Source organism: Camelus dromedarius, chromosome 23, assembly GCF_036321535.1.
Source record: "Camelus dromedarius isolate mCamDro1 chromosome 23, mCamDro1.pat, whole genome shotgun sequence".
NCBI lineage: Eukaryota > Metazoa > Chordata > Mammalia > Artiodactyla > Camelidae > Camelus > Camelus dromedarius.
In genome coordinates, this window is record NC_087458.1 from 17,265,218 (window position 1) to 17,277,743 (window position 12,526).

Consider the following 12,526-nt stretch of genomic DNA (forward strand, 5'->3'; position numbering starts at 1 on the left):
AACTCTGGGATATTATCCGTCTTCTAAATCTTTGCTAATCAAATAGTCCTCTCCCTTCCCCCTTTAAAAGATACATAATTAGATTGTAATTTGGATTTTTCCAGTATTAGTTTATTGGCAATTTATATTTTCTCTTTTGTGAACTGTCTTATGTATTTTACCTATTTTCTTTCATATCTCTTTCTTTTATTGGTTTGTAAGACCTTTTTCTTTTGATCATATATTGATCCCCATAAAGCAAAGAACAATAAGGTATTTAAATTTCTTTCACTTTCAGATCAATCAAGAATGATCACTTCTTTTGTTGTTACAGATTAAGATTTCAGTAACGTAGGGTTTAGTTTTTTGGAATATCTCTGTCATTTGGTGTGTGTGTCTGTTGCTTCTAACAATTCAAAGAATTACATTTTCTTGGAAAATGTTTGCACTGTTTATTATGAGAACTTTTTAGAAAATATTGTCTCATAAGTTCAGCTAATTTCATATTTTCCTGTTTATCATGCATTTTTATTTCCTTGTTTTTGGAGCAGGATAATGCTGACTACAGATTATTTCAGAAAACACTCAAATTGTGTCGTTTCTTTGCCAACTCCCTTTTGCACTATACTAAGGTAAAGCTAATATTTTATAATGCGTGAATGTCATATCTACAATACATTATAAATTATCTTGTTTTTATGATTTCTGCCAAACAATCTTTTGAAGTTATTTTGTCAAGACTTTATTTTGTAGAGTTTTTAGTTTAATATTGTTAGTTGTTAAATATTGAGCATCTGTTTTGTCATCTAAGTTGCTGCTATCATTGTTATTAGTTTTATTCAATTCCCTGAAAAAATTATTTCTTCAAGTATAAATAAAATTATTTCTATAAGCACAAATCAATTTTCAGAAGATAATTCAGTTTGACTTTAGATACTGTTTATAGATTATTTCTACCATATTTCTAAATTAGGTTAAGTTTAAATGTTCAAACTGTATAATAATTTTAAGAAGACTTGCATATTTGGGAGTCATCAGGGTGGCAAAGTGGTATTTGAAGATATATGAATAGAATAGATAATTTGTCAAGGCAGATTATTTAGAGAGAAGAGCAGAGAGTACTCATAGCAGCCAGTGAAAGAAATATTGTTAGTAGTAAATATTAGTAATTAAAAACACCATCATCCATGTTGAATTTGTTTTTGACCTTGTCTTCCTCCTTTTTGAGGAAAAGATAAGGATCTCTGATCGAATTAGTCAGAATTCCATGGTAGACACACTGACTGCTGACACATTGCCATCCTGGTTGGTGTGCTGCTTGAGTTGGTGCTTCTGGGCTACTTAACCGTGGGTTGGCTGCTCTGACGCTGGGTTCCCTGCAGCTCACAGGGTGTGTATTTCAGTGGCAGAGGTACATGGTGGGAGGGTCCTGGCACCAGTGGCCCTCAGATAGGTAGTTACCCATCTGATATTTGCTTGGGGTGTAGGGGGCAAAATTGTGCCTAATTATATCATTTTTAAATAAATTCTTTCCTCTCAGGGGAACTTAAATTTTAAAAAAATAATCATAAGCTTTTTTTCTATATCTTGTAGTACAATTAAAACTATTTCTTTTACATTCTAAGAGATAGTCTAACCATAGTGGATAGAGCAGTCATGACTGTCCTTGGATCCCAGCCCTGCTGGTCTTAGCGATGTGACGCAGTCAAGTTACTTGATACCTTAGCTTCAGCTTTCTAGTCTATGAATTGGGGACAGTAACATGTCATAAGATCTCTGAGAGGACTAAAATTACATAAAGTAATATGTGTAAAGTTGCTTGCTACATGTCTACTGAGCACCTAGTAGGTACTCAATAAATGATAACTTCTCATTGCGTTTGTGTTGATAGGTTTAACAGTAAAGAATTTTAGGTGCTTAGCCTCATCCTCCTTTTTATTCTTATGCAAGAAACTTTTTTTTTTCCCTATGTGGCACATTTAGGATTTAATTTTATTTTGCATGTTTCTGGTGAGAGGATATATATATAAGAAAAGCACGTTGTGTACAAAGAATGAATAGAGTTGCTTTATTTTAGGAATTTCTTCCTTTCCTCTCTGATTCTTGCTGTACGTTACACCAGCTTTATCTTCAGATACACAGGTAAGAAGAATGCTGCATGACCATTAAAATGTAATAGTGCCATTTGAACCATGCAAATGTTAAGTGGGTATAATTTTAAAGTAAAATAAATAATTTCTCTTAATATTTCACTAAATTTTTATCTGCTTGCTTAAAATTAGTGGAGATGGAGGCTTTAAATAATAGATTCCATGTGAGTTTTACTTATCTTTATATTCTTAACTAGTACCTTATAACCAAGTGATGAATGATTGGTAGGATGATAAATACTGAAGGTAAAAAAAAAAGGTTGTATTCTGTATTGGCATACTTTTTTTTTTTTAATCTTTCTTAATTTTAATTTTACTTCTATGAGATTTAAGTCAAGTAGCAGTGAACTCCATCTCAGAAAAGAAGTGAAGTTACAGAAAGGGTATCATAATTTAGATAGAGGCTAAATGACATCTAACATTGACAGTTATTACAGAAGAGCCCTCAGTTTGACACTAAAGGAATTTGTCGGTTCATTCATCCAGCAGCTCTCTTACATTTCCTTAATCCATTTAGTCTCCTACACAACTTTCAGACCTCCCCTTCTTCAGCATCCTATGTCTCCAACACGACTTCCTCATTTCTCATTGTCAGTTAATGTCCTCACTTTGTATGTCACTGAGGAAAATGGAAGCAATCGAAAGAGAGCGTCCACACTCCTGACACAGCAGCTATTCCCCTGTGTCTAGGCCCTGTCACTTTCTTATTCCTGCAAGTGAACCGTCTGTGTGCCTGTCCGAGGCAAGCCTCTGTTTCTGCATTGGATCTCATCCTCTCTCTCATGCTGAGGGAAGTTACTCTAGCAATTGTTCCTTTTCCCTCTTTTATCATCAGTCGTCCCTCCCTTCTGGGCCATTCTCATGAGTCTGTCAACATGCTGTTACTTTTCCCACCTTAAGAACAATATAAAACAAAATCTCTCGACCTTAATTCTTCTCCAGATGCCTTCCCATTTCTCTGCACCTGTTTGCAACAAGACAAGACTCCTAGAAAGAGTTGTCTCTGCTTTCTTTTTCGAAGCTACTCCAGTCAGGCTTTCCATTTCAGCACTTCACCAAAACAGCTGTTGTCAAGGTCATCAGTGACCTCCCTGTCGCTACATCTGGTGGCCAGCTTTAGGCTTCATCTATGTAGCCTGTCAGCAGCACTTAATCTTTTCGTTTGGACTCTTCTGTTGGTTTCCTGGACACCTCTCCCTCTTGGTTCTTTTTGAATCTCTGGGCTGCTCCTTCTTAGCCTCCTCGCAGGTTCCTCCTCTTCTCTCCAGCTACTTGAAGTTGGGTGTGCTGTGGTGCTCAGTCCTACAGCCTCTCCTCTCTTCCCAGTGGTCATTTAGTCTCAAGACTTTAAATTTATGTCTCTCCTGTTTAATGTCTAACTGTCAGACAGGACATCTGCACTTAAATTGACCCAGCCAAACTCTTCATTAACAATCATTTCATCCCTGCCCCCCGACACACACACAGATACACATAGACACACACACACACACACACACACACACACACACACACACACACACCATCTTCCTCTTGTAGCTTCCTTATTTCAGTTTAAGTGGCATCTTGATTATTCAGATTGATTCGGCCAAGAAACCTCGCTGTCAACTTTGATGTGTCGACTTTGATATTTCTCTTGCTCTCATACCCCTCATCTAGTTCATAAGCAAATTCTGTCAGTCTGTCAGTATTGCCTTCAGTATAAATACGTATATGCAGTAAAATGTGCAGATTCTAACCACTTCTAACCCCCTGAACGTCTGTCATTCAGTCCATCCACTATTTGCTTGCCTGCATTTTTGCAAAAGAACATCTTACCTGCTGTCTCTGCTTCCACCCTTGCCTTGCTCTGGTCTGTTCCTTGTGCAGTAGCCAGAGTGAGCGATAAAACATAAATTAGATCATGTGACTTCTCTGCACAAACTCTCAAATAACTCACATTCAGAGTTCCATAGAATTTCAAATAGAAAGTCAGTAATTTCCTGTCCACCTTGCCTTGTTTTATTTTTCCTCCATAGTACTTACTAACATCTGCTATATTGTTGATTTACTCACTCACTCGTTAGCTCCCCCCTGCAGTAGAATGTGTGCCTTTAAAGGCAGTGATTGTGTATTTTCTGATTGTGTATTTTTACTGCTATGTCACATACTCCTGGAAAGGTACGTGGCGTACATAGGCACTTAATAAACATTTGTTAAGTAAATTAATTTAAAAGTGTATCATTTGTGTGAAAGACACATACTTGCTTTGATGCTCGGTAGCTGTACTTCAAAATCAGTGGAGTTTCATTACCTGTATTGTATTTATATGCATCTTTCACTTTATAATTTCACTTAGAATTTAATCCTCACAACTCTGATTCAGTGTTACAAGTGAAGAAACTGAGACTTAGGGAGGTCAAATGAGTGAACCAAAGTCAATTGACAGACTGGTGCTTTTTCCATCACACTGCAGAGGCCTCAACTGTTAATCTTAAGTGCATCCTTTTAAATGCTGTCATTCTCTGCTAGACAGGTTTTCTCATGTACTGTCAAATTTGCCACAATTAAAAATAACATGGCAAAAAATATTGAATACATATCCTATTTTACAGAGGTTTTGATTGAAGTTGAGTTTAAACCCCAGTTACTGAGACATTTTCCATAAAGATCTTTGCATCTTCCTTCAGTGTTAATACACAGTTTGTTCTTACAAAACTCTTCTGAGAAACTGAGTATTAATTCATAGTAAATTCAGCATTCTTATTTTACAACAACTTTCAATAGAAGTAATTACCCCAGAATTTATCAGAAATATCTTTTTACATATGTTTTTACTAGTTTAATATTCATCTTTATCGTGTTTTTTAAGGATCTCGTTGTCAAAAACATTAAAATGCATCAAAAAATACATTTTTTTCTAAGATTATAAACTTTTAATTTTGTAAATTATAGCCATGTAGTTCAGAGATTCTTCAATTATGGTATTAATTCAGTACTTTGAATTTTGTTTTATTAAAATGTATGCTACTTACTGTTTTATGTTTTCACTGCTGGAAGAACATCAGTTTGCAGTACTTAACCTCTGTCTGAAATTAGAAAATAGCTATTAATGAATGAATTTTTTTCCCTTCCTTTCTAGTAAGTTTCCACCAAGCCTCTATGCTGCCAGGATTTCAAAAGCACAACAGGAGGAAATAGCAGGTGCTTTCCTGGTTACACTGGATCCGCTCATCAGTCAGCTTCTCACATTCCAACCTTTTGTGCAGGTGGTTTTGGACAGTAGATTAGGTAGGCTTCAAAACAGTCTTAATGTTAAATCATTTCTTACTAACCATGACGTGTTAGAGATGGGGTTGCTTTCCCTTATATAGTCCTCCTTTTTTAAGTTTTAAAAATTTTACTTAAAGTTTCTCTTACTTTCTTTTCTCAGAACATATTTCTGATTTAAAACAAATTATGCCTCTAATTTTTCTACATATCACGATCAGATTTCTGCTGAAAAAGTGTAGCGTATGTTTTTACCAATTTGTTGTAACATAATGTGTTTTTACCACCTTAAGAGCTGCCGTGTGAACTGCAGTTTCCACACTGTCTACTGCTGGTTGTCATCATGGACAAGCTGCCCTCGCAGCCCGAGGCTGTGCAGGCCCTGTGGTGCGCAGACAGCCAGGTCTCAGGAGCTACAACCAGGTAGCAAATGTGGTGGTGTTTATATGCAATTATATTATGATGGTTTAGAATGTCCTGTTGTTTACAGTGACCTTGAAATTAAGTTTTTTGTTATGTCACATATTCTAATTAAGTGACTGTGTAGACCTCATATACATTGCTACTTAATAAAAATACACATAACATCTATATAACAGGTGCTAAAAATATTTTAATTTTGTTCACTTTTGTAGAAGGTATTGCCTAATAGTCTGTTATAAACGTTGATTGTAGTAGAGTACATGTAGTTAGTAACATTTAAAGAGGAGCTCTGATAAGTAGAATGCTTAGCTACTACAAGGTACCTCCTGGGAAATTGAACTTGTGTTCGTCCTCCTTGCCAACACCAGGCTCTGGTTTCTTACTCCCTGGATTATTGCTGTGCTCTAGCATTTTATCTTTTCTTTTAGTGGCATTCTGTGTACCAGTACCAGGCTGCTCACCCTAAACCCCAGCCCTCCTACTCAGTAAGTTCTACTCAATAAGTAAAGCATAATGTCCCAACTCCTCAGCTTTCCATTTAAAACCCACCCCACTCTGCTGTCGTCATCTGCTTCTGCTCCTTATCCTTTCACTCATTTTCTACACGTGCACCTTGCTGCTGTCAGACTGGTGATTCACAGCTACCTTTTACCCAGGCTTTGTCTTTTTTACCTATTCATATTGTGCCCATTTTTAATTTGTTATTTAAATCCTCTGTAAAGAATTCTTAAACCATTTTCATCTTAAAATGACCCTTCCCTGTCTGAACGATACTAATTTTTTATATATGATACCTAGTTTAGCTACTTAAATTTCAAGTTCCTTGATGCATTTTCACTGTGTATTGGTCTGTACTATGATAAACACTTGCTAAATGATTTTTTAAATGTATAGGAAAATCTTCCTTTAAGGGATTTCTCTAACAGTGACTGTATTTTATTTTTACAGATACATATTCACACATACTGGAAACTGGTGTTGATATATACCTCCTGAGACATTTGCTTTGCCAAAACATCCCTCCATATGTCATATTATTACACCTGCTAATAGTAGAGTGTTAATGATGTTGAGTTCAGTGTTCTCCATTTCCCCGCAGGGTGTCTCTACTCAAAGGCATTTTCTCCAGTTTTGAGCAGTGTTCTGGTGAACTCTCTCTACCTGTCTGTTTACAAGGAGTAAGGAGTAAAGGGCAAGCTGAAGCTGCTGTCACCTTGTATCAGCACGTTTGTGTTCATCTGTGTGCATTTATCACTTCCTTTCATCCCTCACTGTTTCCTGAACTGGTACGTTTGTTACTTGCTGGGCTAAACTGAGGTTACACTTTGCCTTCTTTTCATTGCAGCTGTGATTCATACATAGAAGAAAGTGAGAGAGTAGTACATGTGTATTTATTTTGAACGTCATTCTCTCAGCTTGCACATTTTACTCTTGAATTCAGTTGGATCCTAGGACATGGTGGTCCTAGAGTCCTATAGTTTTTCAGATGTCATATTTAGCTAAAATATTTGAGAAAACATTTTGGGTGGGAAGGTATGGAAAGACTTTGTGAGAAGAGGGAAAATAGGGTTTTACTGAATTCAGTTTCATAAAGAAAAAGAGAAGTGGACAGGAGTATGTAGTACTAATTCTCTGGAGTCTAGGCTTAACGTGTGTTTTTTTTTTAAGTGGAATTGGATTAGAAAAGATGTTGAGAAAATTCTAGAGAAAGAATTCTTAGAATTTATGTAAGAATCAGTGTCATTTAAGATAATACCATGGTAATATTCAGCATATATGAAATATTGTATTTGGTTTAAAGTGAAACTGAAGTATAGGCATATACGTCATACATGTTGTATTATGATTTCTTCCTACTTAGAGAATCTCGTGGAACCTAGTGGTTGAGGTACCACATAGAATCTCCATAGCCCAGCGTAATGGTTAACATGTAGTAGGTGCTCAATAAATGTCAAGGGCGTGGCAACATGGGTTCTTTCAGATACCAGAATGTAGAGCTTTGCCACTGAGGATCTGTTGTTGTTTGGACTGTGATGGTGTTTTGTTTTATTTTGAGAAATGTAATATTAATAATGTCTCATGAACTTTCTGTTTTTCTAGGATACTGCTCTGTTGGATGCTGTGCTTAGTGCTAATATGATCACCTCTCTGTTAGCTATGGATGCATGGTGCTTCCTTGCTCGGTACATCATCCTTACTTTTTTTGGGTTTTGGGTTGATTTATAGTAGTGATTGGCAGTAAGTGACTTTATACTTATAAGTTTATAGAAAAATTCTGTCTTGAAAATTCTTTAAGAGCCCCTGAAAATGGTTTGATTTCATATCACAGAACTACATTAGAAACCAGCTTCCCTCTTTCTTTTCTTTGGTTTGAGTCAGTGGAGCCTATTGCTAAGGTAGTTTTGTATATTGTGATACTCTTTAGCCATGGAAATAACTGTAATTTAGAATATTTAGTGCCTTATAGAAGTTCATCTCCTTGCTTTTCTGAATAATAGTCTGAAGATTGCCTTCTGTTTATGTTACAGATATGGGACTGCTGAACTCTGTGCCCACCATGTCACCATAGTGGCTCATCTGGTGAGTACAATTAAAGGTCAAAACACCCACTTTCCATGCAGTTCCTGGGGATATGTTAATCTTAAAAAATGTGAATATCAAAAGGAAAGATAATGTGGTAGCTAAATTATTTTGACAGTTTCTTTGCTTTGCATTAATACTGATGCTATTGAGAAAGATACACTAGAAACAGTGTAATACTGGGGAAATTGTCTCATTTTCAGAATTTTATGGAGTTGTACTAATTGTTCTGGGAAAGAAAGACTGGGTTGATTGAGGATAAATTTAGAATTGAATGCAAAGTAGAAACTAAGTTTTAAAAAGGTTGATGACCAGGAGTTCTTACTCTCCCTCCCTCCTACCTGCCCTCCCCCACTCTCTCTATATGACTTAGACAAGCTGACGCTTGGTTTTGTTGTATCTCTTTCAGTCAAGATGATTTGAGAGGGATACATGTGATAAGGTGATCAGTGCCTCTTGGGGAAAAAAGTAATGTGTAAATGGATACAAAGAGAAAATATGATTTAGTGACAGCTCATGTTAATCTTTTCAATGCTGATCTTTTTTTACTTTTAAATTCCTAGATGTTTGATATATTACATATAAGATGGTCATGACCTGTTTGTTTTGTTTTTGGTCCTGGCCTTTGATAAAGAGCTTATGTGGGTCCATGTGTCTTTTGTTTTTTAGTAGAGTTATTGTGTCATATATTTCTTGTTTACCTTTTAAGGATGTTGTAGACTAAATCTGGTGAGATGTTTCATAACCAGACAGCTGACATCTACGTCTCCATGGCTAATGGTCTGGAGCACTTAACCCACTTCCCTAAATCCTTAACACGTCTTGTACAAAACAGAGTGATTTTTATATTACGTGTGTTACATCTCCTTTAAATAAAAGCTCTCCTAGTACATTATGGTGAGAATTTATAAACTCTTTTGGTGAAGCATCCATCTAATAGAGATATTTACTTTTGTAAATATCTGTACTTTTGTGGTTAGGTCTAAAAAGATTCCATAAATTGTCTTTGAGTAGAGGGATTAACATACAAAGTTATAATCAAAGTGGTGATAAGAAATAGAAATTCCAAAGTATTGTTTTCAAATGTAATGTCAAAATTGTTTTCTCATTATGAAAGTAATCTAGGTTCATGGAAGAGAAAAACATTAAATATAGAAAACCCCAAATTAAAAATTAAAATTACCTATAATCTTATCCCCCAGAGAGGGCTGCTGTTAATATTTTGGCATATAAAAGTTACCAGTCTCTCCTCTCTCTCTGGTCTCTTCCCAGATAAAGTCTTGCCCTGGAGAATGTTACCAGCTCACCAACCTAGCAATACTGCTGAAGCGTCTCTTCTTCTTCATGGCCCCACCTCATCAGGTAAGGATGTCATCTTTGTCACTGTCTTTGAGCAGCTGCTGAGAATTGAATTCAGACTCTTTTGAAGGCTTTTGACCCCCCCCACACACACACATTTAAATGTTGACATGATCTGAACATAAATTTTTACTGTATTGATTGCTTTGCTTATTGCTTTTAGATGGGTTTAGATGTTATTGTTAAAGAAAAACCAGAGCTATTTAGTAGTTAAAGTGGTCAAAACAGATCTTATTCAGGAGCTGTTGCAGTAGGGGAAAAAGACTGCAGTGTAGAGCTGGGCGCAACTCTGATACAGCATAAACTAGTGGGAATCTGTGGTCAAGGAGCAGGGTGGGCCCGTGGATAAAAATTACTAAGAAGAAACATCAGGAGTAAGGGGGTGATTCTGGCTTAACAGGTTCATGGTGAACACAGACCAGAGTGATCAGATACTAAGGGTGAGGGGTTCTTTCTGAATTGACTTAACAGGATTCTTGCTAAAACTGGGTAATACAGGCCCACAAAGGATGAACACAAGTCCAAGGTTCAAGGCTGGCTGAGACGAGGGCCAGACTTAAGTTTGGTCGAGGAGAGAGTCCTTGTCATTGTCTTTGCTGAGAGTTACAGATGACCGTTCTAACTCTGTCTTCTTTCTCATGTTTCTCATACATTTAAGGTACTTGAAATGAAGTGGTTCTATATCCCCAGCCCCTTTTAACTTATTTTGAAGAACTAGAATATCACTTATGCCCTTAGTGATACCTTCTTTAAAACTTTTTTTGTACAGTAAGTAAATTAAACTTAGGAAAACAGAAAGGATGATGAACCTCGGTAGTTTGCTGTGGTGAGGACAACGAGCTCTGCCAGGACGGGGGACATCCTCCGGTCACAGGGACCTGCGTGGCCTGGCCTAGTCCTTTGGACTGGTCACTCTGAGGTTCCTGTAGGAGCTTTTTAAAAATACAGTGTCCTGGACCTTAACCTGTGAATGGAGTGAGTTTGGAGTGGTAGCTATGAAACTAGGCTCAGTACTTTGTTTTTATGAGTATTATTAAATTCCTACATGATTCTGACATGGATATAAGCTGGGGAACCACTGGACAACTGAATGGTGTTACAGGCCTTGGTGTGAGTTCTGGCTGACTGTGACCTTGGGCAGGTCATACTTTCCAACCTCAGTTTCCCTGCCTACAAAGCAGCAGATCTTTGTAGCCATTTTGAAAAAAATTTTAAGGACTTAGAGATAATATATACAAAACACACAGCATGGCGCCGGGCTTAGGTGGGTGCTTAGTAAATGCTGGGAGTCATTTCTGATGAGAGTATTTACCGCAAGTCCATGCCTGCTCTCCTGCTCGAGAGAGGTTGGCCAGGCCCCAGAGGAACCACACCAACCTGCCAGCCGTCTTCCTTGCGCTGTCCCCAAGGCCAGAGCACCCCAGGCCCGGCTGGCAGCCAGCCTTCTGCAGAGCGTGTTAGGGTTGCTGTTCTTCCCTCCAAAACTCCTGAGGGCTTGTCTGCTCCACATCTCTTAGAATTTTACTACCTTTTACTCCCCTGTCAAAAGTCTTGCCCCTGGTTCCTGGCACATTGTTCTTCCTAGAAGCCCTATTAACTGGGATGCCCTTCCTAAAGAAGTAAGATTTGGAAAAGGAAGGGTCCTTTTAACCTTAATTTTCTCACTTATAAAATAGGGATAAAATCCTTTCCCCAGGGTTGTGAAATTTTAACTTTTAGGTTAATACAATTCAGAATGAATTAGCCTAAATGAACTAGAAGCTTTGTTATAGACAAACTCTGGTTTATGTTGAGAGGTCTCTTACATTCTCAGTTTTCTGAATTTTTCCAAATAATTGAGGCTGCCGGATGTGTACATCACGGATAAGTGAGGGCTTTTAATTTTTGCCTTCAGTTATCAAATACTGACTTTTCCCGCTATGGTCAAGTTACTCTACTAAAACTTAAAACTAAGGGGCAAACCTGAATTTGAATCCCTGTTCTGAGAGTCCTTGGGAGAGTTAGTTAATCCTAAAATTGAAGTACTAGTACTTACTCAGATGGCAGTTGTGAGCCTTGAGGAGATAAAGAAAAAAAAATACACACACACACACACATCAAGTAAGCATCTAACCAGAGTTCTTCTGGCATGCTCAGTTTATTTTTCTTTTAAGACATGTTTTACTTAAAAAAAAAAAGGTATCTGTGATACATAATAATTCGGGGGGGAAATGCAAGTATATAGGGAGATTAAAATGTATCTACTATTTCAATATTGGAGAATAATGATGGAATGTCCTGTCATTTCTCTTGGTGTGTAACTGTTCAAAGTATTCCTATTTTATAGAAACAGGGAAAAGTACAAGGAGGTTGCCTGAGGGGAAGGACCTAATACGCCTGACTTAGGCTCACTGGTGGTTGTGCTGCCACTTCCAAGTAAAGATGACTACATTTATGTGCATTTTAAGCCCAGTGGTGTCTGTTTCTCTCTTCTTGATGTTAAGGAGGGAAGTCATAATGATCTGCACATTATCCCCTTATGCTTCACTTTTTGTGAACTGTCAGGACTAGCAGTTTTAAATCTTGAAAATTGTGCCGTGGCCAAGGTTTTCAAACTCAGAATAGTAAGTCAATCAATTAGCCTTTGTATGTAACAGATTTTGCCAACACCTACCCTTTTGTGTTATCCAGGGCATTATGAGTTATAGTTCTGTTTTGGCAAGGGGACCCACTGGCTCACTGGACTTGGTTAGAAGGAAAGGTCTTGTTTGAACTGATGTTGATCAGTTGGCACAATTCTCTTGGCT

General features: G+C 37.3%; 1 protein-coding gene across 5 annotated transcripts in view; it reads left to right on the forward strand.

Moving 5' to 3' along the window:
• Positions 1 to 12,526, forward strand: part of FIRRM (FIGNL1 interacting regulator of recombination and mitosis) — a 49,081-nt gene that overhangs the window by 15,087 nt on the left and 21,468 nt on the right. For 4 of the 5 annotated variants that reach the window (XM_031435801.2, XM_010984490.3, XM_031435802.2 and 1 more), the window contains 9 exons: positions 531 to 611; positions 2,057 to 2,121; positions 5,251 to 5,399; positions 5,672 to 5,801; positions 6,230 to 6,286; positions 6,901 to 7,087; positions 7,902 to 7,984; positions 8,330 to 8,381; positions 9,654 to 9,743. In XM_031435801.2, coding sequence (XP_031291661.1) covers positions 531 to 611; positions 2,057 to 2,121; positions 5,251 to 5,399; positions 5,672 to 5,801; positions 6,230 to 6,286; positions 6,901 to 7,087; positions 7,902 to 7,984; positions 8,330 to 8,381; positions 9,654 to 9,743 — 894 coding nt within the window. The remainder of the gene's footprint in view (positions 1 to 530; positions 612 to 2,056; positions 2,122 to 5,250; positions 5,400 to 5,671; positions 5,802 to 6,229; positions 6,287 to 6,900; positions 7,088 to 7,901; positions 7,985 to 8,329; positions 8,382 to 9,653; positions 9,744 to 12,526) is intronic. The other variant, XM_010984489.3, reaches the window with a different exon arrangement.